The sequence below is a fragment of the Mustela nigripes genome, chromosome 2 (assembly GCF_022355385.1).
Source record: "Mustela nigripes isolate SB6536 chromosome 2, MUSNIG.SB6536, whole genome shotgun sequence".
Classification (NCBI taxonomy): Eukaryota; Metazoa; Chordata; class Mammalia; order Carnivora; family Mustelidae; genus Mustela; species Mustela nigripes.
This window is the reverse complement of record NC_081558.1, coordinates 32,346,689-32,369,539: the sequence shown is the minus strand read 5'-3', so window position 1 is coordinate 32,369,539 and position 22,851 is coordinate 32,346,689. Positions and strand designations below refer to the sequence as shown.

Genomic DNA, 22,851 nt, shown 5'->3' with positions numbered 1-22,851 from the left:
TGAAAGGAATCCTGGAGCTGGTTGGAATCCGGGATCCGGGCGTGGAAGAGGAGGCTCGGCGGTAAGACGTGTAGAATGGGGCGCATGCGCCCTCTGCTGGCGATTCCGAAGAACGCGCCTCTCCTTTGAAGTCCCGCCCCGCTGCGTTTAGTACGCAGAGAGCTCCGCCACGGCGGGGAGCTGCAGCCCAGGAAGCTTTGGCAGCAAGATCTTGTTAGAAAAATTACACTGTGGCATTTTGTTCCTGAAGGAATCTGATAATTGTAAGCAACATCAGGATTGCTGTGTTAGGGAGGAAGAATGATGCTGGTTGAGAGCAAGGACTTTGAAGTCAGGAAAATGTGAGTTGGACTCTCACTGTATCCTGCAGAAGTTAATCACCTCTGCCGGGCCTCAGTTTCCCCTTCTGTGAAGAGAACCGCTTCATAGTGCTCTTAGGAGGATGCATGAGATGATGCATGTAAAGTGCCTGGCCCAGACCTCCTCCCCTCCCTCCAAAAAAAACCCTCATTAATTAGTGGCTATCGTGATTGATTAATGTCCTCCTTCCCAAGTTCCCTCTTAGTGTGTAGCCTTTGCTCAGGACATCACGTGAACTAAAAATCTCTTTCATTGGCCATTTCTTCCAGGGTCGTTTTAGCATCAACCTTTACGGAACCGGCCTGTCTTTAACCGAATCAGCCAGATGGATATCACAAGGGAATTATGCTGTCTCCGACATTAAGAAGTCTCCGGTAAGGTTACCTAGTGGCTTCGGATGGGTTTTGTTTTCTCTTTCCTTCTTCCGTGTTCGTCTGTGTGGTGGTGCTAAAGGAATGAATGTGCTTTCGCATTTCCTCAAACCGTTATGCGAAGTGTCAGAATGAGAATGTAGGAAATAAATTGAAGGTGAAGCATGGATAAGTGAGTGTATCAGAAAGAGCCTTGCTTCCCTTCTGGTGAATTCTTCCCTGAGTCGCAAACCTGTGAACCATCCAGATAATTAGAGGATGCTTAACCAGGAAGCTGAAAGCAGGAAGAAACCTTTTAAGAGTGTGTGGCCCAGACCCTTTGAGTTAGCCAGCATGAGATTCCTTCTGTGAACTTAAAGAAAAAGATGTTTCTTGTTGTTTTGAGAAAACTCGAAATACAAAAGAGACTGGAAGAAAGGGATAGCTTACCAGGTGATTTTTCTGGAGAGTTAGGGAAACACTCAGGGGTTCCACACTAACCAGCTTTTCATGCTCTGAAATCTTGCTGCTTGTGGTCCAAACAGAGCACCAGCATCACCGGAGGCTCATTGCAAAGGCAGTTTCTGGGGCCCCAGAGCTTCTCAGGCAGGATCTGCCGCTGAACAAGGTCGCCAGGTAGATCATTAGCACAGCATGGCTTGAGAAGCACTGGTCTCCGCAACTGTGTCTCAACGCTGTTTCTTAGAATCACCTGAGAAAGCTTAAAATGCATGTTCCCCAGCCCCGCCCCCCCCCCCCCCCCCCCCCACCCCGCCCCAGCCTGACTCACCAAATGGGAACCTCAGAGGCTGGGTTAGAATTTTAAACTCCCTGGACGATTCTCTTGTAGGGCCAGGGCAGAAATTGCTGCCTGTTCATCAACCTTCCCTCAGAACTTCTGAGGACCTGGGATAGGAACCTGACCTGTGGACAAATGGGAAATTTACCAGAGTATGACCCATGGTCCCAAGTCCTTCTTCAACCACGACCCCCGGGGTCTCCTTAGAAGTGTGGGAGGGGAGGAAGAAAACAGGATGAGGACTGGAAAAGCAGGTACCGTTCCAAAGTAGGCTGCCAGCTCAAATGCAGGATACCCAGGTAAATTAGAATTTGAAATAAACAAGCAACATTTTTTTTTAAACTGTAAGCTTGTCTTAAACATTGCATGGGATGTATTTCTTCTAAAAAAAATATTTCTTTGAAATTTACGTCTGACTTGGTGTCCTGTATTTTTATTAGCTAAACCTTATCAAAATCGGAATATAAAAATGAAATTCAAGCTGCTTCCCCCAGGAAGAAACAGCCACTTGCGACTTCCCGTGGAAATCCCCGAGTTTCCCATGCCCATTTTTTTAGCTGTCAGGGATAAATTTGTCTATGAAAAAACCATCTTACTCCCTTTTTTTCCTCTAAGCCAATCAGCCCCTCATATCTAATTCACTAACTGGCCAATTTGATTGCTCATAAATCATTAAATGTTTTCCTTTGCACTGAAAGGAGTAAAGATAGCTGACCACACATGTGCTTTAGTGGGTGCTCCCAAATTATAATGTTCTTCCCCTGCCACTACCCCTCAGGGTCCATATATTATGGAGCATTCGCTCAGAGGAACAGAAAACTTAACTGTCCAAAATGGTCAGACTTGAGGCATGATTCCGTAGGAAACCATCCTTGTAAACTATGTAACATAAGTTTCAGTCCTGTTAGCCCATGATCAACATGGCTCTTTTCATCCAGAAACTAAAAATTATTACGGCAGGGAGCGCCACCTGCTGGAGAGAGTGGTCTCCATCCTGCAAAGATCTGTTGGCCCGTTCCCAAGCTTGGGAGGGAAGTTAGCCTTTGCTACAGGGAGTCGGTTTAACAGGGTCTGTCCAGCACTCTTTATGAATCCCGGGAGCCAGGTCAGAGTCATCCATAGCCTTTGGCAGCCCTGAGAAATGTCAAACCAGTGTTCCCCTAAATCAGTGGTTCTGGAACCCGAGTGTGTATCCGCATCACCTGTGACATTCATCAGCTGCATCAGCTGCAGGGCACAGCCAGCCTCAGGTGCCTGAGGCGCTCAGGTCATGACCTCCAGGGTGGTGAGTTCGAACCCCACATCCGGCTCTGCACTGGGCATGCAGCCTGCTTGGGATTCTCTCTCTCCCTTTCCTTCTGCCCCTCCCTCCCAAAACAAATGAAAGAAAACCACAGCCAGCCTCAGGAGGGTCTCAAAATGTACATTTCCAACAATTTCCTGGGTAGTGCTGATGTCCCTGGTCTAGGATCACATTTTGAGGACCACTGACTGGTTAAATCAACCCCAAATCCTTCCCTTCAAAGTTGGACCTTTTAATTTCCCTGAATAACCAGTATTTCGTGTAATGGAACACAGTTTGCCAAACTGGATAAGATCCTGCTCTCACCATTACCTGCCACCGTGTCCCCAAGGCACTGAGGCCTTGGTCCTCTGTGGCTAGCCAGTCCTCTCCTATCCAAACGGCCCTGCTCTGATTTGGCCTCAAATCATCACTCCTTACTTTTTTTCCCTTTTCTACTGGAAGCTACAGGGAAAAGGACATAGTGAAAATCTCAATTCTCCAAACCTGGTTGGCAATAAAATGCTTTCCCCAAGCAGAACTGTGGGGAAACTCTAATCACAACCAGGAGAAAATTGAATTGCCAGAACCACTATCTCATCATCAGGAGGAAGAACCAGTAAAAATAAGTCTCATTGTCAGGTTCACTGGGGGCTCCCCAGGTGTCCTGGAAAGATACTTCTCCTATTTTAAACTAATATGAATGATTACTTTTATGATTAAAATAGCAACACTTACTGGGCAAATGGCATGCATTAAACCCCATTTTCCCCAGCTTTCTCATCCTATCTGGAAAAGAAATTTTAGAAGGTGGGTGAGGGTAAGCCCATGATGTCGCTTTGGCCCAGGGATCCCAGGCCCGAGTGCCAGCGGGCAGCCCCTGGTGCTGAAATGAGAGCTCCCGGTGGCTGCAGAGAATGGAGGTTCAGCTCGCAGACCCCCCCAAGTAGGGTTGCCTGTTCCCTCACTTACTAGCTCTTGAGCAAGGGGGGGGTGGGGTGGGGAATGGTTTCATCATCTATAAAATGAGGATCATCGTTGGGTTCTTCTAAGGCCTACAGGAAATAGGGTCCAAAAGTTGTCCTGATGTCCCGGGGCAAACAGCATGCCCACAATAGGTGTTCGCTCTCAGTGTTATCCCGCTTCCCTGCCCTGAGGCTTGCAGTCAGGTTTAAGAAGCTGGCCAAGGTGACAGAGGAAGTAGGCTTGCTTGAGGTGGAAAAGTGGAAGGACAGGAAACAGTGGCCTGAGTGGGGGCTGAGTCTGGACCCGGCTGGCACCCAGAGCACCATGGACTTTCTGTCCCTGTGACCCCCACCCCAGCTGAGAATGAGGCTGGTGGGACACCCCCTCGGCCTAGGGCTGCTTTACCTTCCCCTGCTGTGCTCAGGAACCCGTGAGTTTCTACTCTGCTTGTGGGTGAGGGACAGACAGACAGACGGAAAGGCGAGCATGCCCTGGATGTGAGACGGGAGAGACCATGCTGAAACACCAAGCGAGCTCTTCTGCCAGTGACATTCCACGCACCCTCAACTCAAGAACGCGCCCAGGATATGAAAGGGCCCTTAGCCCCATCCACAGGTCCTGTTTCCGAGCTGTTCTCCAACCCTCTGTCTTGGAGGAAGTTCTGGAACAGTCTTGAGAGCCGAGGGAGTGAGGAGGAGGTTCACTTCAGGCCACATGGAAGACATACCCACCGAGTCTCTGTCCTACTTTGCATGGCTGGGGAAGTTGTGGGGTCCACAAGGAACGAGGGGCCCATGTTTCTGAGACCTGGCTGCCTGGCCCAAGGCCCGAACCACATTCCTTGTTCTGGGAGAAGTGTTGAAGATTGAGGAATTGCTTTGAAATTAAAAATGAACTCTGTATTGTCATAGAGGAGATGGACTCAATTTATATCTTTTAGCTCATTCACAACCAGTGGAGTTAAGGTAACATGAGATAAAAGTGGGGTGGGGGGCAAGGTGCATGTGTATACATGGGACCAAATCGGTTCTCAGTCAGCTACCATGGGCTGCCTCCTAACCCACAACTCGCTTATGAAAATCCAGCTATCCACAAGTATAAAAATCATACTATAGGCCAGTAGAGAAAAACAACATTTTACAGATGTGTGTTTTTCTTCTTCCCACAGAAGTTCGATTTTAAATATATTCTTTTTTTTTTTTTTAAGACTTTATTTATTTGAGAGGGAGAGAGTGAGAGAGAGAGAGAGCACAAGAGCAGGGTGAGGGCAGAGAGAGAAGCAGACCTGAGCAGGGAGCCCAGTGTCAGACTCCTACCCGGGACTCCAGGATCATGATATGAGCCGAAGGCAAATGCTTAACCAACTGAGCCGTCCAAGGACCCAATGTTTAAATATATTCTAAATGTTAGGCAGTGGGGGCACCTGGGTGGCTCAGTCATTTGTTGTCTGCCTTCAGCTCGGGTCATGATCCCAGGGTCCTGGGATGGAGCCCCGCATCGGGGCTTCCCCCCAGCCGGAAGCTGGCTTCTCCTCCCTCTCCCACTCCCCCTGCTCGTGTTCCCTCTCTCGCTGTGTCTCTGTCAAATAAATAAATGAAATCTTTAAAAAATAATAACAATAAAAATAAATAAATGTTAGGCAATGTATATATTCACATCTGTGTGACTCTATGTATACATATGTGTGTATATCGATCAATCAATTGATAATCTCCTGTGTTTTTTGGGCAGCTCACCACCAGCACACTCCAAAGAAATATACATAAACACACCTCAAACAAAGATGTGCTGACTTTTCTAAATCACATGAGCCTACTTCCCCTATTTATATTGACTGAGAAAACCAGAAAATACAGTGAAAAGTATGAAATATAAACTATTCATAATGGAACAGATAGTTACTCATTTTAATTATTTGTAATAGCTCAAACCAAGCTAGGAAAATATTCATTTGAAAGAGCTTTTTAGAGGGCTTGCTCTAATGAAGAAATAAAAATGATTTATAATTAGTGTTTCATTGTATGTGAGTGGGTACTACTAAGATGCTGGGAAATATACCTTTTTCTCTAAAATAGCCACCATTTCCATGACAATTGTGTCTATGCTAATCATTTTCTTAGTGGGTTTTTTTTTCTTTGTACTCTGTACTAAAAATGATGAGTTTTCGCTCAGACTTTATCTAAATCACATTAGCAGAGTCCCAATTAGTGAAATAGCAGGAACGTTGCAAAGCCATTATCAGCAACTTTATACGTACCCAGACTTTTCCTCATCTCCATGAGAGCAGACTATGATGGAGATTCACACATAAAAACTTTTATGATAATAATAGCTAATATTTTTTGAGCATGTACATTTGGCCAAGTAGTCTGCTAAGTACTTTATGTACATTCTTGCATTTACACCAAACCTTTGAAGTGAGACAAATATTATCCCCATTTTACAGATGCGCCAGGAAATCAAGGCATAGAGAGTTTGTTTTAAAATGCAGTACAGGGGCACCTGGGTGGCTCAGTGGGTTAATGCCTCTGCCTTCGGCTCAGGTCATGATCCCAGGGTCCTGGGATCAAGCCCCACATTGGGCTCTCTGCTCAGCGGGGAGCCTGCTTCCCTTCCTCTCTCTCTGCCTACCTCTCTGCCTACTTGTGATCTCTGTCTGTCAAATAAATAAATAAAATCTTTAAAAAATAAATAAAATAAAATAAAATGCAGTACAGGCCAGTCAGTCTGACCCTGGTTCTGTGCACTGCTGGGGCACGAGAGAGTGTGGATAAAGCATGAGCTTGGATGAGACAGAAGACATTCCAGCACATCAGGATTCTCCAGGCCCGCAGACCAGGGCTTCAGCCTGTGGAGAAGGTTCCTAGCTAGAACCATCTAGAAGGTAGAAGGCTGGAGCTAGCTAGAAGGATGATCTGGCATCAGATCTGGTTGGCAGTGTCAGACTGGCTCCAGAACTAATATGAACCCCTAAACACAGGACCAGTTAGGATCTTAGAAATCAGTCTTCCATCTCAATAACACTCATAATCAAGGGGAAGTGAATTTTTCAAAGAGAAACTATTTTGTTCTCTTTATTTGTTAAATTGGCAAAGCTTGCTTGCTTGCTTTTTAAATGAAATGATTTGCAAGAGACTTTCGGAGCTTGACCATAGGAAGCAAATCTTCACAACCTTGTCCCAGTTCTGGGAATGTAGCCCAAAGATATCCTGGAATGCAGGCACAAATAGAGTTCATCACAGTGTTGCTCCCAACAGTGGAAAATGTGAAACATCTAAGATGCCAAACATTGTGCAGGAATGGAGGGGTGGTGGAGGGTGGCTAATATGACATGGTAAATTTACACAGTGAGCTACACTGTTACAATTAAGGAGTTCTCCGATGCATGGTCAAGTGTTAGGGAATGAATTAGCCAAGCAGTCTGAATTGCAGGTCAAAAAGGAAGTGTGTACATCAGCTTCAGCCTCCTATTCACTCATTTATTCATTCATTTAACAAATGTGCATTTAGTGTCACTCTGAGCCATACACTGTTGGGTCCTGGAGACCTAGGAATTGAAAAAGACATTGGCCTTACCCTCACAGGGCTTACACTGTAGCAGGAAGACAGATGTAAAGAAAGAATTACCCCATTTTGCCTGATGCTGTGTGGCAGGAAACTGGGGAAGGAAGGTGTCTGAGAGGCAGTGGTCCTTGGGCTGAGTTCTGAAAAATTTAACAGTCAAAAGGTGGGATGACCCAGTGTCCACCGAGGGGAAGAGGGACCCAGAAGAGGGTTCCAATTACAGGGAACGGCATCGTATGTGCAAAGGCCCTGTGTGATAAAAGGCATGTCCGAAGAGCAGCCCAAAGAAATGCAGAAGTCTGGGGTGGGGTAGAGGGAAGGGGTGGTATCTGGAGAGTCGGAAGATGAATCTGGAGGGGCAGCAAACTCCGTCTGTGAAAAACCACATAATTTATGCTTATTCATAAACATTTTAGACTTTACCAGCCAGGAGGCAAAATCAATAATATTATGTATTGATAGGACAAGAGTGGAAAGAAATTTGTATAAAATTTTTATGGATGGAGTTTTAAAAATAATAATGGAGTTCAATTTTTTTTTTTTGCCATACATTTTTACCAATAAGAAGAATGGAATATTCGGAGTGGATAATACTTTGCTGAATTAGCTGAATATTTTGCTTCCTTCTCTATTATCAAAATTGGTTATTAGTGTTTCTTAATGCTGGTCAGAGATGGGATTTTCTGTATTTCATCTTTATAAATGTTTTTTAAATGATAAAAAAAATATATATATAGTCCACAACTGATACAGTCCACAACCATATAATTTTCATGGAGCATATTCATGGCTTGGCAAGCATTTCTAGAATTCTGTTAGATTATTCTCTTGGTATTTGCCCTCCAGAATGTCATTACATCGCAGATTAGGTACTTGCTACGAAGGTAAGATGGAAGCTTTGTTACATGGATTTTGAAGTATGATATTTTATTTGCACTTACATCAAAGTCCAAAAGATGCTGTTGGAATGGCAGCTCAGGCTCAGAAAATACGTCTACAGATATTTATGTGGCATGACTTATAGCTTCTTGTTTTAACTTTCAGTAGAATGGAAAGTACAGAAAACAGCTTAACATTACTTCTGATTGGAACAATATTAACTGCCATTACAATGACGTTACCACAGTGTAAGTTGGACCTGTAAGTAGACGTCTTGCCTTGAAATTTAAGTTCAGTTCACTAAGAAATATTGTCAAGTCGACAGCAAAAGCTAGTGTCCAAAGCCAGTGAGTGTCCAAGGGCAGCGACGGAGAGCAGTTCTCATTCAGAAACCTTTAAATCCCAGCCCTGTGAGCTCAAACGTTCACAGTAAAACATTATTATTACTCAGTTATCAAACTGTTGGATGGTGGCAGGAGTCAGGGTGTTCAACGTCTAGTTCTGACTAAAAGTTTATAAAACTCATGATGGATAAGTTCCCAAGAGCAAAAGATGTTCATCCTTGATACTGCCGGTTCCATGACACCTGATAGATTCTTATATTTTGCATAGAGTGCCTACTGAGGGTTAATACAATGAGTAAACAGGCTTCAAACATCTTACATTTTTTTGAAGATTTTATTTATTTATTTATTTATTTGAGAGAGAGAGAGAGAATGTGCATAGAGGTAGGGGGAGAGGGAGAAGCAGACTCCCCGCTGAGTGGGGCTCCCTCCCAGGACTCTGAGATCATGGCCTGAGCTGAAGGCGGACACTTAGCTGACTGAGCCACCCAGCTGCTCCAATATCTTATATTTTTATGAGCTTTGTAAATTTGGCCAACTAACTCTTTCTCTGCTTCTACATATATTTTTAAATTATGTTATGTTAGTTGCCATACAGTACATCATTCTTTTTTTTTTCTCAAAGATTTTATTTATTTATTTGACAGAGAGACACAGCAAGAGAAAACACAAGCAGGGGAAGTGGGAGAGGGAGAAGCAGGCTTCCTGCTGAGCAGGGAGCCCCATGTGGGGCTCAATCCCAGGTCATGACCCAATCATGACCTGTCTATGATCCCGATCATGACCCGAGTGAAAGGCAGACGCCTAATGACTGAGCCAACCAGGCACCCCAACTTAATTTGGTTTTGATGTAGTGTTCCATGATTTGTTGTTTGCATATAACACCCAGTGCTCCATGCAATACATGCCCGCCTTAATACCCCCCACCAGTCTCACCACCCTCCATGGTCCTCCCTTCTAAAACTCTCAGTGTTTCTTGGAGCCTGTAGTCTCTCATGGTTTTTCTCCCCCTCTGGTTTCACTTCCTTCATTTCCCCCTTCCTTCTCCTAGTGTCCTCCATGCTATTCCTTATGCTCCACAAGTAAGTGAAAGCATATGATAATTGACTTTCTCTGCTTGACTTATTTCTCTTGGCAAAATCTCCTCCAATCCTGTCTATGTTGATACAAAAGTTGGGTATTCATCCTTTCTGATGGAAGCATAATACCCCATTGTATATATGGACCATGTCTTCTTTATCCATTCGTCTGTTGAAGGGCATCTTGGTTCTTTCCACAGTTTGGTGACTGTGGCCATGGCTCTAATGAGCATTGGGGTACAGGTGGTCCTTCTTTTCACTACATCTGTTTCTTTGGGGTAAATACCCAGTAGTGCAATTGCAGGGTCATAGGGTAGCTCTATTTTTAATTTCTTCAGGAATCTCCACACTGGGGGCACCTGGGTGGCTCAGTGGGTTAAAGCCTTTGCCTTCAGCTCAGGTCATGATCCCAGGGTCCTGGGATCAAGCCCAAAGTAAGCCTGCTTCCTCCTCTCTCTCTGCCTGCCTCTCTGCCTACTTGTGATCTATGTCTGCCAAATAAATAAAAATAAAATCTTAAAAAAAAAAAAAGGGAATCTCCACACTGTTTTCCAAAGTGGCTGCACCAACTTGCATTCCCACCAACAGTGTAAGAGGGTTCCCCTTTCTCCACATCCTCTCCAATACTTGTTATTTATTGTCTTGTTGATTTTGGCCATTCTAACTGGTATAAGGTGGTATCTCAATGTGGTTTTGATTTGAATTTCCCTGATGACTAATGATGATGGGACCTTTTTTCCTGTGTCTGTTAGCCATTTATATCTTCTTTGGAGAAGTGTCTGTTCATGTCTTCTGCCCATTTTTTGACTTGATTATTTGTTTTTTGGGTGTTGAGTTTGAGGAGTTCTTTATGGATCTTGAATATCAGCCCTTTGTCTGTAGTGTCATTTGCAAATATCTTCTCTCATTCTGTGGGTTGCCTCTGTTTTATTGACTGTTTCCTTTGCCGTGCAGAAGCTTTTTATTTGGCGAAGTCCCAAAAGTTCATCTTCACTTTTGTTTCCCTTGCCTTTGGAGACGTGTCTTGAAAGAAGTTGCTGTGGCTGATGTCAAAGATGTTACTGCCTATGTTCTCCTCTAGGATTTTGATGGATTCCTGCCTCATATTGAGGTCTTTCATCCATTTAGAGTTTATCTTTGTGTATGGTGTAAGAGAATGGTCAAGTTTCATTCTTCTGCATGTTGCTGTCCAATTTTCCCAGCACCATTTATTGCAGAGACTGTCCTTTTTATATTGGATATTTTTTCCTGCTTTGTCAAAGATTATTTGACCATAGAGTTGAGGGTCCATATTGGGTTCTCCATTCTGTTCCATTGATCTATGTGTCTGTTTTTGTGCCAGCACCATACTGTCTTGGTGATCACAGGTTTGTAATATAGTTTGAAATCAGGCAACGTGATGCCCCCAGCTTTGTTTTTCTTTTTCAACATTTCCTTGTCAATTTGGGGTCTTTTCTGATTCCACACAAATTTTGAGAATTGTTTGTTCCAACATTTTGCAAAATGCCTTTCATATTTTGATCAGGTGACATTGGAAGTATAGATTGTTCTGGGCAGCACAGACATTTTTAAAAAATATATTATTTATTCTTTTGACACAGAGAGAGAGAGAGATCACAAGTAGGCAGAGCAGCAGGCAGAGAGAGAGGAAGAAGCAGGCTCCCCGCTGAGCAGAGAGCCCAATGCAGGGCTTGATCCCAAGACCCCAAGACCACGACCTGAGCTGAAAGCAAAGGCTTAACCCACTAAGCCACCCAGACATCCCCAGCATAAACATTTTAACAATGTTTATTCTTCTGATCCATGAGCATGGAATGTTTTTCCATTTTTTGTTTCTTCTTCTATTATTTTCATGAGAGTTCTGTAGTTCCTAGAGTATAGATCCTTTACATTTTTGGTTAGGTTTATTCTTATGGTTTTTGGTGCTATTGTAAATGGAATCAATTCTCTAATTTCTCTTTCTACGGGTACATTGTTAGTGTTTAAGAAAGCAACTGATTTCTGTGCATTGATTTCGTATCCTGCCACATTACTGAATTGCTCTATGAGTTCTAGTAATTTGGGAGTGGAGTCTTTTGGGTTTTCTGCATAAAATACGTCATCTTTGAAGAGAAAGTTTGACTTCTTCTTTGCCAATATGAATACCTTTTATATCTTTTTGTAGTCTGATTGCTGTTCCTAGGACTTCTAGTACTATGTTAAACAATAGTGGTGAGAGCGGGCATCCTTGTTGTGTTCCTAATTGTAAGGAAAAGACTCTCAGCTTTTCTCCATTGAGAATGATATTTGCTGTTGGTTTTTCCTAGATGGATTTTAGGAAATTGGGCAATGTTCCCTCCATTCCAACACACTGAAGAGTTTTAATCAGGAAAGAATGCTATATTTTGTCAAATGCTTTTTCTGCATCAATTGAGAAGACCATGTAGTTCTCTCTCCTCTTATTAATGTGTTCTGTCATATTAACTGATTTGTGAATGTGGAACCACCCTTGCCTCCCAGGGATAAATCCCACCTGGTTGTGGAGGATAATCCTTCTAATGTACTGTTGGATCCTATTAACTAGGACTGAGAATTTCGACATCCATAGTCATCAGGGATATTGGTCTGAAATTCTCCTTTCCGATAGGGGGTCTTTGCCTGGTTTGGGGATCAAGGTAATGCCAGCCTCATAGAGAGAGTCTGGATATTTTCCTTCTGTTTCTATTTTTTGAAGCAGCTTAAGGAGAATGGGTATTAATTTGTCCAGGTACTGGACTCTTGTTTTTGGGAGGTTTTTGATCACTGTTTCAATCCCCTTACAGGTTATTGGCCTGTAATCTGCTCAGGTTGTCAACTTCTTCCTGTTTCAGTCTTGGTAGTTTATAGGTTTCTAGAAATGTATCCATTTCTTCTAGGTTGCTTAACTTATTGGCCTATAGCTATGGATAATAATATCTTTTAATTGTTTCTATATCCTTGATGTTAGTCATGATCTTTACCCTTTCATTCATAATTTTATTAATTTGGGTCCTTTCTCTTTTCTTTTAAAGAAGTCTGCCCAGTAGTTTATCAATCTTATTAATTCTTTCAAAGAACCAGCTTCTAGTTTTGTTGATGTGTTCTACTGTGTCTCTGGTTTGTAATTCATTGATCTCTGCTCTAATCTTAATTATTTTCCTTTTCATGTGTGGATTAGGCTTAATCTGTTGTTAATTCTCCAGTTCTTAAAGTGTAAAGATAATTTGTGTATTGGGGATTTTTCTATTTTTTGGAGTGAGGCTTGGATGGCTATGTATTTCCTGCTTAGGACCACCGTTGCCGTATCCTATTGGCTTTGGACTGATGTGTTTTCGTTCTCATTGGTTTCCATGAATTGTCTAAATTCTTCTTTGATTTTCTAGTTGACCCAAACATTCTTGAGCAGGAGGGCCTTTAGCTTCCAACTGTTTGAATTTCTTTCAGACTTTTCCTTGTGATTGAGCTCCAGTTTCAAAGCATTGTGGTCTGAGAAGATGCAGGGAATAATCTCAGTCTTTTGGTATCAGTTGAGACCTGATCTGTGACCCAGTATGGGGTCTGTTCTGGAGAAAGCTCCATGTGTGCTCAAGAAAGAATGAGTATTTTATTGTTTTAGGGTGGAATGTTCTGTATATATCTATGAGATCCATCTGGTCCAGTGTGTCATTCAAAGCTCTGGTTTCTTTGTTGATTTTCTGCTCAGATGAGCTGTCTATTGCTGAGAGTGGAGTGTTGAGGTCTCCTACTGTTAACATATTATTATCAATATGTTTCTTTATTTTCATTAACGGTTTTGCTTATGTAGTTGGCTGCTTCCATGTTGGGGACAGAGATATTTACAATTGTTAGATCTTCTTGTTGGATAGCCCCTTTAAGAATGATATCGAGTCCTTCTGTATTTCTAACTACAGTCTTTAGCTTAAAATCTAATTTGTCTGATATGAGAATTGCTACCCTAGCTTTCTTTTGAGGTCTGTTGGCATTAAAGATGGTTCTCTATCCCTTTGCTTTCAGGCTGTATCATTAGATTCAAAATAAGTCTCTTGTAGACAAAGCATATGCATGGGTCCTGTCTCTTTATCCAGTCTGCAACCCTATGCCATTTTATGGAAGCATTTAGACCATTCACATTGAGAATGATGATTGAAAGATACAATTTTATTGTCATTATGTTGCCTGTGAAGTCCTTGTTTCTATAGATTGTCTCTGTAAATTTCTTTTCTGTGTCACTCCTGGGGTCTTTCTCCTTTTATAGACACCCTCCCCTTAATATTTCTTGCAGGGCCAGCTTAGTGGTCACATATTCTTTCAGGTTTTGCTGGTCTTGGAAGCTCTTTCTCTCTCCATCCATTCTAAATGACAGCCTTGCTAGATAAAGAATTCTTAGCTGCATGTTCTTCTCATTTAGTACCCTGAATATGTCTTGCCAGCTCTTTCTGGCCTGTCAAGTCTCTGTGGACAGGTCTAACATTATTCTGATGTTCCTCTCTCTGTATGTAAGGAATCTCTTCCCCCACACTGCCCCTAAGCTGGTTTCCTTGGTTCTAAGATTTGTGAATTTTACTATTACATGCTGGGGCGTTGGTTTGTTCTCCTTGATCTTGGGAGGGGTCCTCTCTGCCTCTAGGACACAAATGATTGTTTCATTCTGCAGATTAGGGAAGTTCTCAGCTATGATTTGCTCAAATATATCTTCTGGTCCTATATCTCTCTCTACCCTCTTAGGGATCCCAGTGCTTCTGAAATGGAACTGTTTCATGGTGTCATTTATTTCTCTAATTCTGTTTTCATGGTTTTTAAGCTCTTTGTTCCAGGCTGATTCCTGTTCCTTCTTTTCTATCAGTTTGTCTTCTAGATCACTAATTCATTCTTCTGCCTTGTGTTTACCTTAGCTGTCAGAGTATCTAGATTAGATTGGATCTCATTGATAGTATTTTTAAGTTCTGCCAGATCCGCTCTCAAGTTTCTGCCTTTAGAGAATCTGTTAGCATTAATAGTTTTAGCCATCCTAGCTATTATCTGCATAACTGTTACCTTGAAGTCTATTTCCAACATTTTGCTTATATCCATATCCATTAGTTCTGTGGCAGAGGTCACTGTCTCTGAATTTTTCCTGTGTTGGAGGTTCCTACTCTTAGCCATTCTATTGAGGGGTGGTTGAGGGAATGTACAGAGTACAGATTATTGACTGCAACCCAGGCAAGATGCACCTCTTTTATAGGGACCTTAGGGTTGTTGGCCTCTTGTTCTTCCAGCCTGTCTTCTGAGGGAGGGGCCTGACACACTGTTACTCAGGCAGCCCCATTTGGACAGAGTTGCCCTGCCCCCTGTGTGGGGGATGGGTTTAGTAAAAACCAGTTTTGGAGCCTTTTGTTCTCTGGTGGCTTTCTCTGGCGGCTTCCCCTGGCAGCTTTCTGCATCTCTTCCAAGAGTCAGAGGAGAAGTCACCATATCAAACTTCTGTCTCAGAGAGATAGCAGTCTGTTCTCCAGTGAGCTCTCCAAGCCATACTGTCTCCTTTTTTTGTCTGTGCTGCTAAAAACCACAGTGTCCTGGGTTTTGCACCCCACAGCAGCGCTCCCAGCCCTCGCTTCCAGGTCCAGGTATGTCTCTGCCCTTTGTCCTTCTAAAATCACCAGCTGCCCCCAGTTCACAGCCCCCCCACAGCTCCAGATTTCAGTCTGGGGGCCTGCCCTTTTCCCACTGGTACTGGTCTTTGAGTCTGTGCCCAGTCCCTGGCACCGGAGGCTTTGGTGCCCTGACAGCACAGGATCCAGGAGGCTTCCTCCCCTTTCGATTTATCTTCTAATATCTGCCCGCAGAATCACGGGCAGATCATGCTCCCCACTTCACACCTCAAAACCAACCACCAGAGATATTCTGTTTCTAGAGAGCCAGAGATACCTTCTTACATCTCAGGCTGATTTCAGGAGTGTTCAGATACATATTCAGCTCGATTCAGGGGACCAGTTGAAATAGGGTTCCCTACTCCTCTGCCATCTTTGCCTCTAGGCCATCTACGTATTTTTTACTATTGTCAGTTGCCAACATGTCTTGGTAGATTCCACTTCAGTTATTTGGCACTAGTGTTTCCTCAGTGTCTTTGAAGCTTTCTTGCCTGAATTCATTCCACACAGACTCTTCACAGAAGCTAATTCTTGAGTCACTTCAGACTCGGCATCACCTCCTCAAATAAACAACAGAATGATATGAATACTATCCACCCATCAACTCATCAAGTGTCAAAAAATACCACCCAAAATTATGTGCCTTGCATTTTAATTGATTATGGATGTTGCTTTCCGTGTCATTAACTTCTCAAGCAACTGTTCCTATGGAAAGGATGATAGTCTTAAACAATGTGTTTTCTCTGGACACATTTGTTCAGCTGTTCAATGAAACAAAATGTCCTTAACTCACCTGGGGGTATATACGCTGTTTTCCCTGCTTGGCTAACACATCAGCCACTTGGAAACATAGTCAGTTTCATTGTTTATTTTTACTAGGTTTTATTTTTTATTGTGAGGAAGAGATTATGCTGTGAAGAGATCGTCAGTTGTAAATTTTCTAAATGTATGACCGTTGCTTTCCTAGTGAGTTGGGAATGTATGATGAGGCTGAGGTCGGTAGCATTGGTGTATTCCGTATTTTTCTCGCATGGCTGTGGTGTCATTGCATGAGAAACATTTCATTTTGATAAGAGAATAAGTTCCTATGCCAAGGTGCCTTAAAAGAGCAACATTCAAAGTCACTTTTGTATTCAGGTTCTGACATGATGGTATATGCTGATAATAAAATAAAACAAAATGTTTCGATACGGCAATACGTACAGCATCCACAACACTGCCAAGTTCCAAGGGTGTCTCCATGATTTGCAGGGTGCTGAGTAGCACTGTAAAGCAATGAGAAGTGTCACCACTACTCACCCTGCTGTGGGAGCCTGAGCACAGGCACAGACGTTAAATGAATGAATGAGTGGGGCTGTGTTCCAATAAAACTTTATTACGGATACTGAAATTTGAATTCCCCATCATTTTCACATGTCAGGAAATATTATTTTTGGTTTGCTCCCTCTCAACCATTTAAAAATGTAAACACTGCTCCTGATTTATGGGCCATACAGAGACAGGTGGCAGGCTGCACGGGCCCACAAACCCTCGTTTGTCAGCCCCCGCTGTAGACCACGTGAGGATGTTAGGCTCTGCTTCTGGTACCTCCTGTGCATGCACGAGAGATTTCCCCAAAGCCAGTGGCAGCCCTGGGAACATTAGCCCAGCAGGTGGTCTGAGCACATGCATTTTCTTGCAGGATGGAACCCGAGTCATAGGAAAATGTGGTGGTTACTGTGGAAAATGTACCCCATCCTCTGGCACCGGCCTGGAGGTCCAAATATTATAGTTAAGGTGAGTAAGTCCCACGTTTCCCTCTCTTTCTCTCTCTCCTCTTCTTTCTGTAAACTAATAACTAGCAAATGGGGGCTGGTCAGTTGCCCCCCAGACAGGTCCTAACCTATCCTTGAAGGACCTCGAAAGTGACTCAGTACTGTTCTACCTTTTTCTCTCCTGCTCACCTGCCCTCACGTGATTGAGGTCGTCTCTGCTGCACCCTTGGAGGTGAGGTCCTTAGGCTTTTTGCATCAGCTCCCTATGCAGTATTTACCCAAGGTGTTTGCTGGACTCCATCTCTAGAAGTCCTTTGGTCTCTGGCGCATCTAACAATCTGTATTTTGAATACAGGGAGTTTTGATTCAGGTGACCTATGGATTCATGTTGGAGATGCTGCCCGAGAGTATTGCAAGAGTGATATTAATGGCATCGGTGAGCCCTGACTATGTGTCAGGTACTGAGCCGCGCACCTTGCAAGCATTATTTCCCTGAATCCTCACAATAAAGGCACAGGATGGGGCTTTATCCTCATTTTACAGATAGAGGCTGAGACCCACAGAGGCAAGTGCTTGCCTAGTCGATTCCTTTGGCAGAACCCACTTGGGGTAGTGCTCTACCCCAAAGCCAGGGCTCTTGCTTAATGTGCTATTCAACACACATGTGACTCACAGTGTCCTCTGAGGACTAGCATGATCAGCATCACGCTAGATTTGCATTTTTGGAATAAAACTCTCATGCCTTACCCTAGACCTGCAAAATCAGAATCTGTATTTTAACAAATGCACAAGAGAGTCATGCATGATAAGGTCTGACAGTGCCTGGCCTAACCTCTTTATGCTGACACGTGCTCCCTCTGCTGGGCAGAGGCCTGGATTGGTCCCTCGTTGTCTCATCGCCGTGCCTTCAGCTACAGTGGATGAGTTCAGTCAATCCCAGGAGACTTCTGCAACTTATTTCAAGCTTTGGGCAGCTCATTGTCCTGTAGGACTCTTTAAGATCCTGACGTAGGAGTACCTACTTGACATTTATGTATCAGTATTTCACTGTTTCATTAAACATTCATATTCAAAATGATGATCTTCCATTAGGATTGTTTCTGTTGAGGCAACAGGGGAAAAAAAAGGAGATGTACTGCCTTAAATAACTGAGAAATCCAAGCAGTGGGCTAGCTTCAGGCATAGCTGGATCCAGAGGCTCAAACAGGATCAAGACCCTTTCATTCTCCCATAAGTCAGCAAGGCTTGTTTCATTCTCAGACAGAACATCTCCCCCACTCCCTGGTCTCTGGCAGCTCTAGGCTTACATCATCTTTGCTGTTCAGAGCCCCAGATAAATGCCCACCTCCAGCGTGCATTCTGCACAAGAACTCAGGCTCTCCTTGGTTGCATGGGCACTTCTGAACCAATTACAAGGTCCAGGAGACTGAGATCATATACCCAGCTGGAGTTGGGTGATCTGCAGCTTCGTTTAGAAGAGGAAGAAGAGGGACGCCTGGGTGGCTCAGTTGGTTGGGCAGCTGCCTTCGGCTCAGGTCATGATCCCAGCGTTCTGGGATCAAGTCCCACATCAGGCTCCTTGCTCGGCAGGGAGCCTGCTTCTCCCTCTGCCTCTGCCTGCCATTCTGTCTGCCTGTGCTCGCTCTCTCTCTCCCTCTCTCTCTCTGATAAATAAATAAAATCTTTAAAAAAAATATTGAAAGTCATTTAAAAAAAAAAAAGAAAAGAAGAGGAAGAAGAAGGAATTTGTTATCAGAAAAAAGGAGATGGTGTGGAGGCAGGCCAAGTTAGTGGGAATCCACTAGAGATCCTCATTTTATATGTATTTTACATATTTTATATCTAGTAAAATAGTTTTGTATGTGTTTATAGGCAGTAAAATTTGAGTGAATTGTATATACATGATATTTACATGTTGTGTCTAGAAAAAAACTGGAAGGAAATGGACCAATATTTGAAGAGCAGTATCTCACGGGAGAGATTTCAGGCTATTAGTTTATTATTTTATTCTTTTTATGCTCCCCAGAAATGTTCATGTTTCTTATAGCAAACATACATCACTTTTAAAATCTAGACAAAGTAGCATCGTTTTTAAGGTCCTGTATGTAAAAAGTGATCTTGCCTGCTGTATGACATTTGAGACAGATGGTTTACATTTCTTGTGTGACTTGTTCATTTTCAGGTGCTCTGAAGAGGAAGTCATTATGGGATGGATGAAGGATAGTAATGCAATACCTCCACCTGAAATTTGTGTGCGTGCGTGTGTGTGTGAGGACTTGTATGAGTGGGTGTGTGTGTACATATGCACATATATACATAGACACACACACACATATACACGTATATGTGTGTGTGTGTGTGTATGTGGAATATCCTAATGTTGTAAAGTTTAATATTTATGTTTGAAATTATTTATTGTGATGTAATATTTTTGTACGTAAAATGATTCTATTACGACTGCCTTTTGCATAATTTGTCCCTTGCAGTCAGATCACTGCATTTTACGTACTCTACATTATATGTAGTACTATGACAGAAGTGATCCTTCATTATCACGGTACATTATTGTTTACTTTCTATCTGTAAATATTCTGCTGTTACTTTTAAAATTGTACTTCGTTTTTGTTTTTTAAAACAACCTAGCTGCCATCAAGGTGCTACAAGGGTCATATGAGTGTATTTTGGCATTCCTAGGAAAGTATCCGCCAATTAGTAATGTAGTAATGTCACAGATCATTGCAGCTATTAGTGATGTTAATTGTCTATTCAGTTTCATGTGATCTCTGGGAAAAAAAAAATTGCTGCCTTGGTGCTATATATTGTATATACTTAAGTGATATCAGACTCAGAAATGTAAACATTTTTAATAAAAGGGAGAAATGGAAGGACAGTTTATAATGGACAAATCACTTGGAAAAGTAAGAACAGCTTGTTTATCCCTATGTTTGGATATGCCTGTTTTGGAAGAGAGGTAGACTCTGTTCTTTATTTTGTTATTGTTATTAATACTTTGCTTCAGTTCTTGGCGCCTTGATCTCTCCGAAGTTAAATGGAGGCTACTCCAAAGCAGCTTGATTACAGAATGATACTAAGAAAGTGGGACTCTCTCAATATTTTGCCAAGATGTTCTAAAGTGATGTCCATGTTTACTGGTTGCAAGACAGAGGGTGCTCAGCATGGGATGACCTTCAGGACCCCCAGCACACCTGGAGAAGTTCAGGACCAGTTTTTAGTCATCACAATTGTCTTGTCACCAGCATGTCACAGGATAAACACATTGGCTGGTGACATGACTTCTCTTCAGAACGTGAGCCTAGGACCCCGCCAGTGTCCATGGCTGCTACCGCAATCAGCATTTGTGAGAAGACATAAACCGTGGAGTACGAGACACCTGAATCTTTCTGATTGTCCATTAACCAACTGCTTGTAACTTATTTCCAAAATGGAAGTTGAAGTCATCTTTCTGACCTTCTGACCTGATTGAAGGGAAGCCACTGCCAGTGGCCCACGCCAGGTGCTCGATTTGAGAAATCCAGCCCACCTCCGCAACCCAAAGAGATTGGGAAAAAAACCTGGCAGTAACCTCCAACCCCAAACAAACTCCAGAGTGCTCCAGAAGAGGCTATACTCAGTGTATGAATGTGTTATTCTCGTTTATTAATACATTGTGAAAATATACTATGAATAAATACCATGAGCACATCCAAACATTTGTATTTTACATGGTTTCTGGACTCTTGATTCAAGTTGGATTGAAAATATGTCCAACTTTTTAAGATTGTTGGATTGAGAAGCAAGACATATTTTTGTAATCCCATTGATTACAGTTGTCACTCCAGAGATATATAAGGGACGGGGACTGTCCCCAAGGTCTGCTTTTTCACTATTCAAATCAGCTGAAGTGGTTCTGAGAGAGATATTACTCTCTTGTCTGTATGATGGGGAACAGATGAACAAATAAAACAGGAGATTTAAGTGGGCTTGGGGGCTTCATTGTTAATTTTATATGGCAGGAGTTTCTACTCTCCGGACTTAATGGTATCCAGGGAAATAAGAGCTTTCCAAAGTTGTCAGATAAACAGCAAATAGTAAGTTGGCATCCACCATATGCCAGCCCCTCCTCTAAATTTTTAGCTCTTCCTCATAACCACCAAGCAGAAGTTCATGTACAGTGAGTAAGTGGCAGTCCCCAAACACCCGTGTTTGGCTCTAATTGGGTTACGGGTCCACTTTTGGGCCAATCATGTTGTTGAGGGGACCGATGTCATGTACCACCTAGAGTCAGGTGATTGACAGCTTCGGCTGGAGGAAAGTTCCCAGAGGAAAGGGTTTTGTTAACAAAGAAGGATAGATAGTATAAAGACAGGCAAAAGCAGAGTGTATCTACTCTAGATTCCAACTGTGTGTGTGTGTGTGTGTGTGTGTGTGTGTGTGTGTGTGTTTGCATGTGTGGGCAAATTCAAATCCTATAGCTAACACCATGATGCCACCCCTTATCGACCCTCAGCATTATCTGAGACCTGGGTTCTAGTCTTTCTTCTGATATCTACTAACTGATTCTAAGCTTTAGTTTCTTTACTTCATAAAATGAGACTATTGATAGTCTTCCTACTTACCTTGTGAGATTGTTTTCTGAAGACCTTTTCAGCCCTGCATCCTGCATCAATGGTGTTAAAACAGCTGCCTTCAAACTGTGCATCGGCAAATTTAAACTGATGGCCAACAGTGAAGACATGAATGGTTTCAGTTAGGAATTAACGTTCAACTGCTAATTTCGGAGACCTGACTGCAATGTCTTATACATTAAAAAGTGTGTTCACTTTTCAACACAACAGTGTTTTACTATTATGTAAAATAACCCTGGAGATAGGCAATCCAGGCCTGGATGGCAGCTCCACAGAATCCTCAGGTGCAGTTTCTTTCTCTATCTTGTCTCCTCAATCCTCCATAGTTCAATATGGCTGCTAAGGCTCCAGCAATCACTCCCAAATTCCAGACGGGAAGAAAAGAGTGGAGGAAAAGTGGCCTTGCCCCAGCTGTCTTGCTTTTAAAAAGGTTTTCCAGAAGCCTCGTTTAACAAATTCCACTTACAGCTTCTAGCTGGCAGGAGCAGTAGAGAAACCAGGTTGTTTCACAGAGTACATTGCCAATCTGAATAAAACGAGGGATCTGTTCCTATGAAAGCAGGCAAAATGAATTTAAGAGAGACAACTAGAAGTCTCTGTGACAGGTTCAAGTACAGAGAGGAGAGGGAGTGGTTTGGACGCAATTAGCACAAAGTAAATGAGAGATAATAGGATCTGGGCAAGGGTGGTGACTATTGTCATGGTGGAAAATTATAGAGTGAAGGAGGTGGGAAAATGAACAGATGCTGACAGTGGATAGACGGAGGGTGAACTGCAAGAAGGAAGGTCATTTGCCTACAAATACAGCCAGGGTGACACAAAGATGAATGTGTAGGTGGCAGAATGGACAGATACTGTCTTTTAGAGTCTGTGGATTTTTAACATTTTTATAGCAGTGTACAGATTAAATACTGTCTTTCTATCCTTTTCATTCATTAATTTACCCAAATAATACTTAACGAGCATCTACTTATTTCCAGGCCTAAGCTAGGCACCAGGGATGCAGCAGTGTATTCGTTAAGGGTACAGGCTAGGTAGGGGCTGTATTCGTCCACTAGGGCTCCCGTAGCAAAATACATGGAGTGCGTGGCTTACAATGGGAATCTATTCTCACAATTCCAGAGGCTAGAAGTTCAAGATCAAGGTGCCACCTGGGTTGGTTTGTGATGAGGGCCCCTTCCTGGCTCCTAAACATGCCTGGACGTGCCTCTTCTCACCGAGCCCT

General features: G+C 42.9%; 1 protein-coding gene across 5 annotated transcripts in view; it reads left to right on the top strand.

Annotated features, from left to right (window-relative positions):
- Positions 1 to 20,722, top strand: part of ADAMTS9 (ADAM metallopeptidase with thrombospondin type 1 motif 9) — a 164,252-nt gene extending 143,530 nt beyond the window's left edge. For 3 of the 5 annotated variants that reach the window (XM_059390103.1, XM_059390104.1, XM_059390099.1), the window contains 3 exons: positions 630 to 734; positions 16,929 to 17,023; positions 19,184 to 20,722. In XM_059390103.1, coding sequence (XP_059246086.1) covers positions 630 to 734; positions 16,929 to 17,018 — 195 coding nt within the window. In that variant the 3' untranslated portion in view covers positions 17,019 to 17,023; positions 19,184 to 20,722. Of the gene's footprint in view, positions 1 to 629; positions 735 to 1,255; positions 1,475 to 1,560; positions 1,829 to 16,928; positions 17,024 to 19,183 lie in introns of those variants that run through there. The other 2 variants (XM_059390102.1, XM_059390101.1) reach the window with 2 other exon arrangements.
- The last annotated feature ends 2,129 nt before the right edge of the window (positions 20,723 to 22,851 follow it).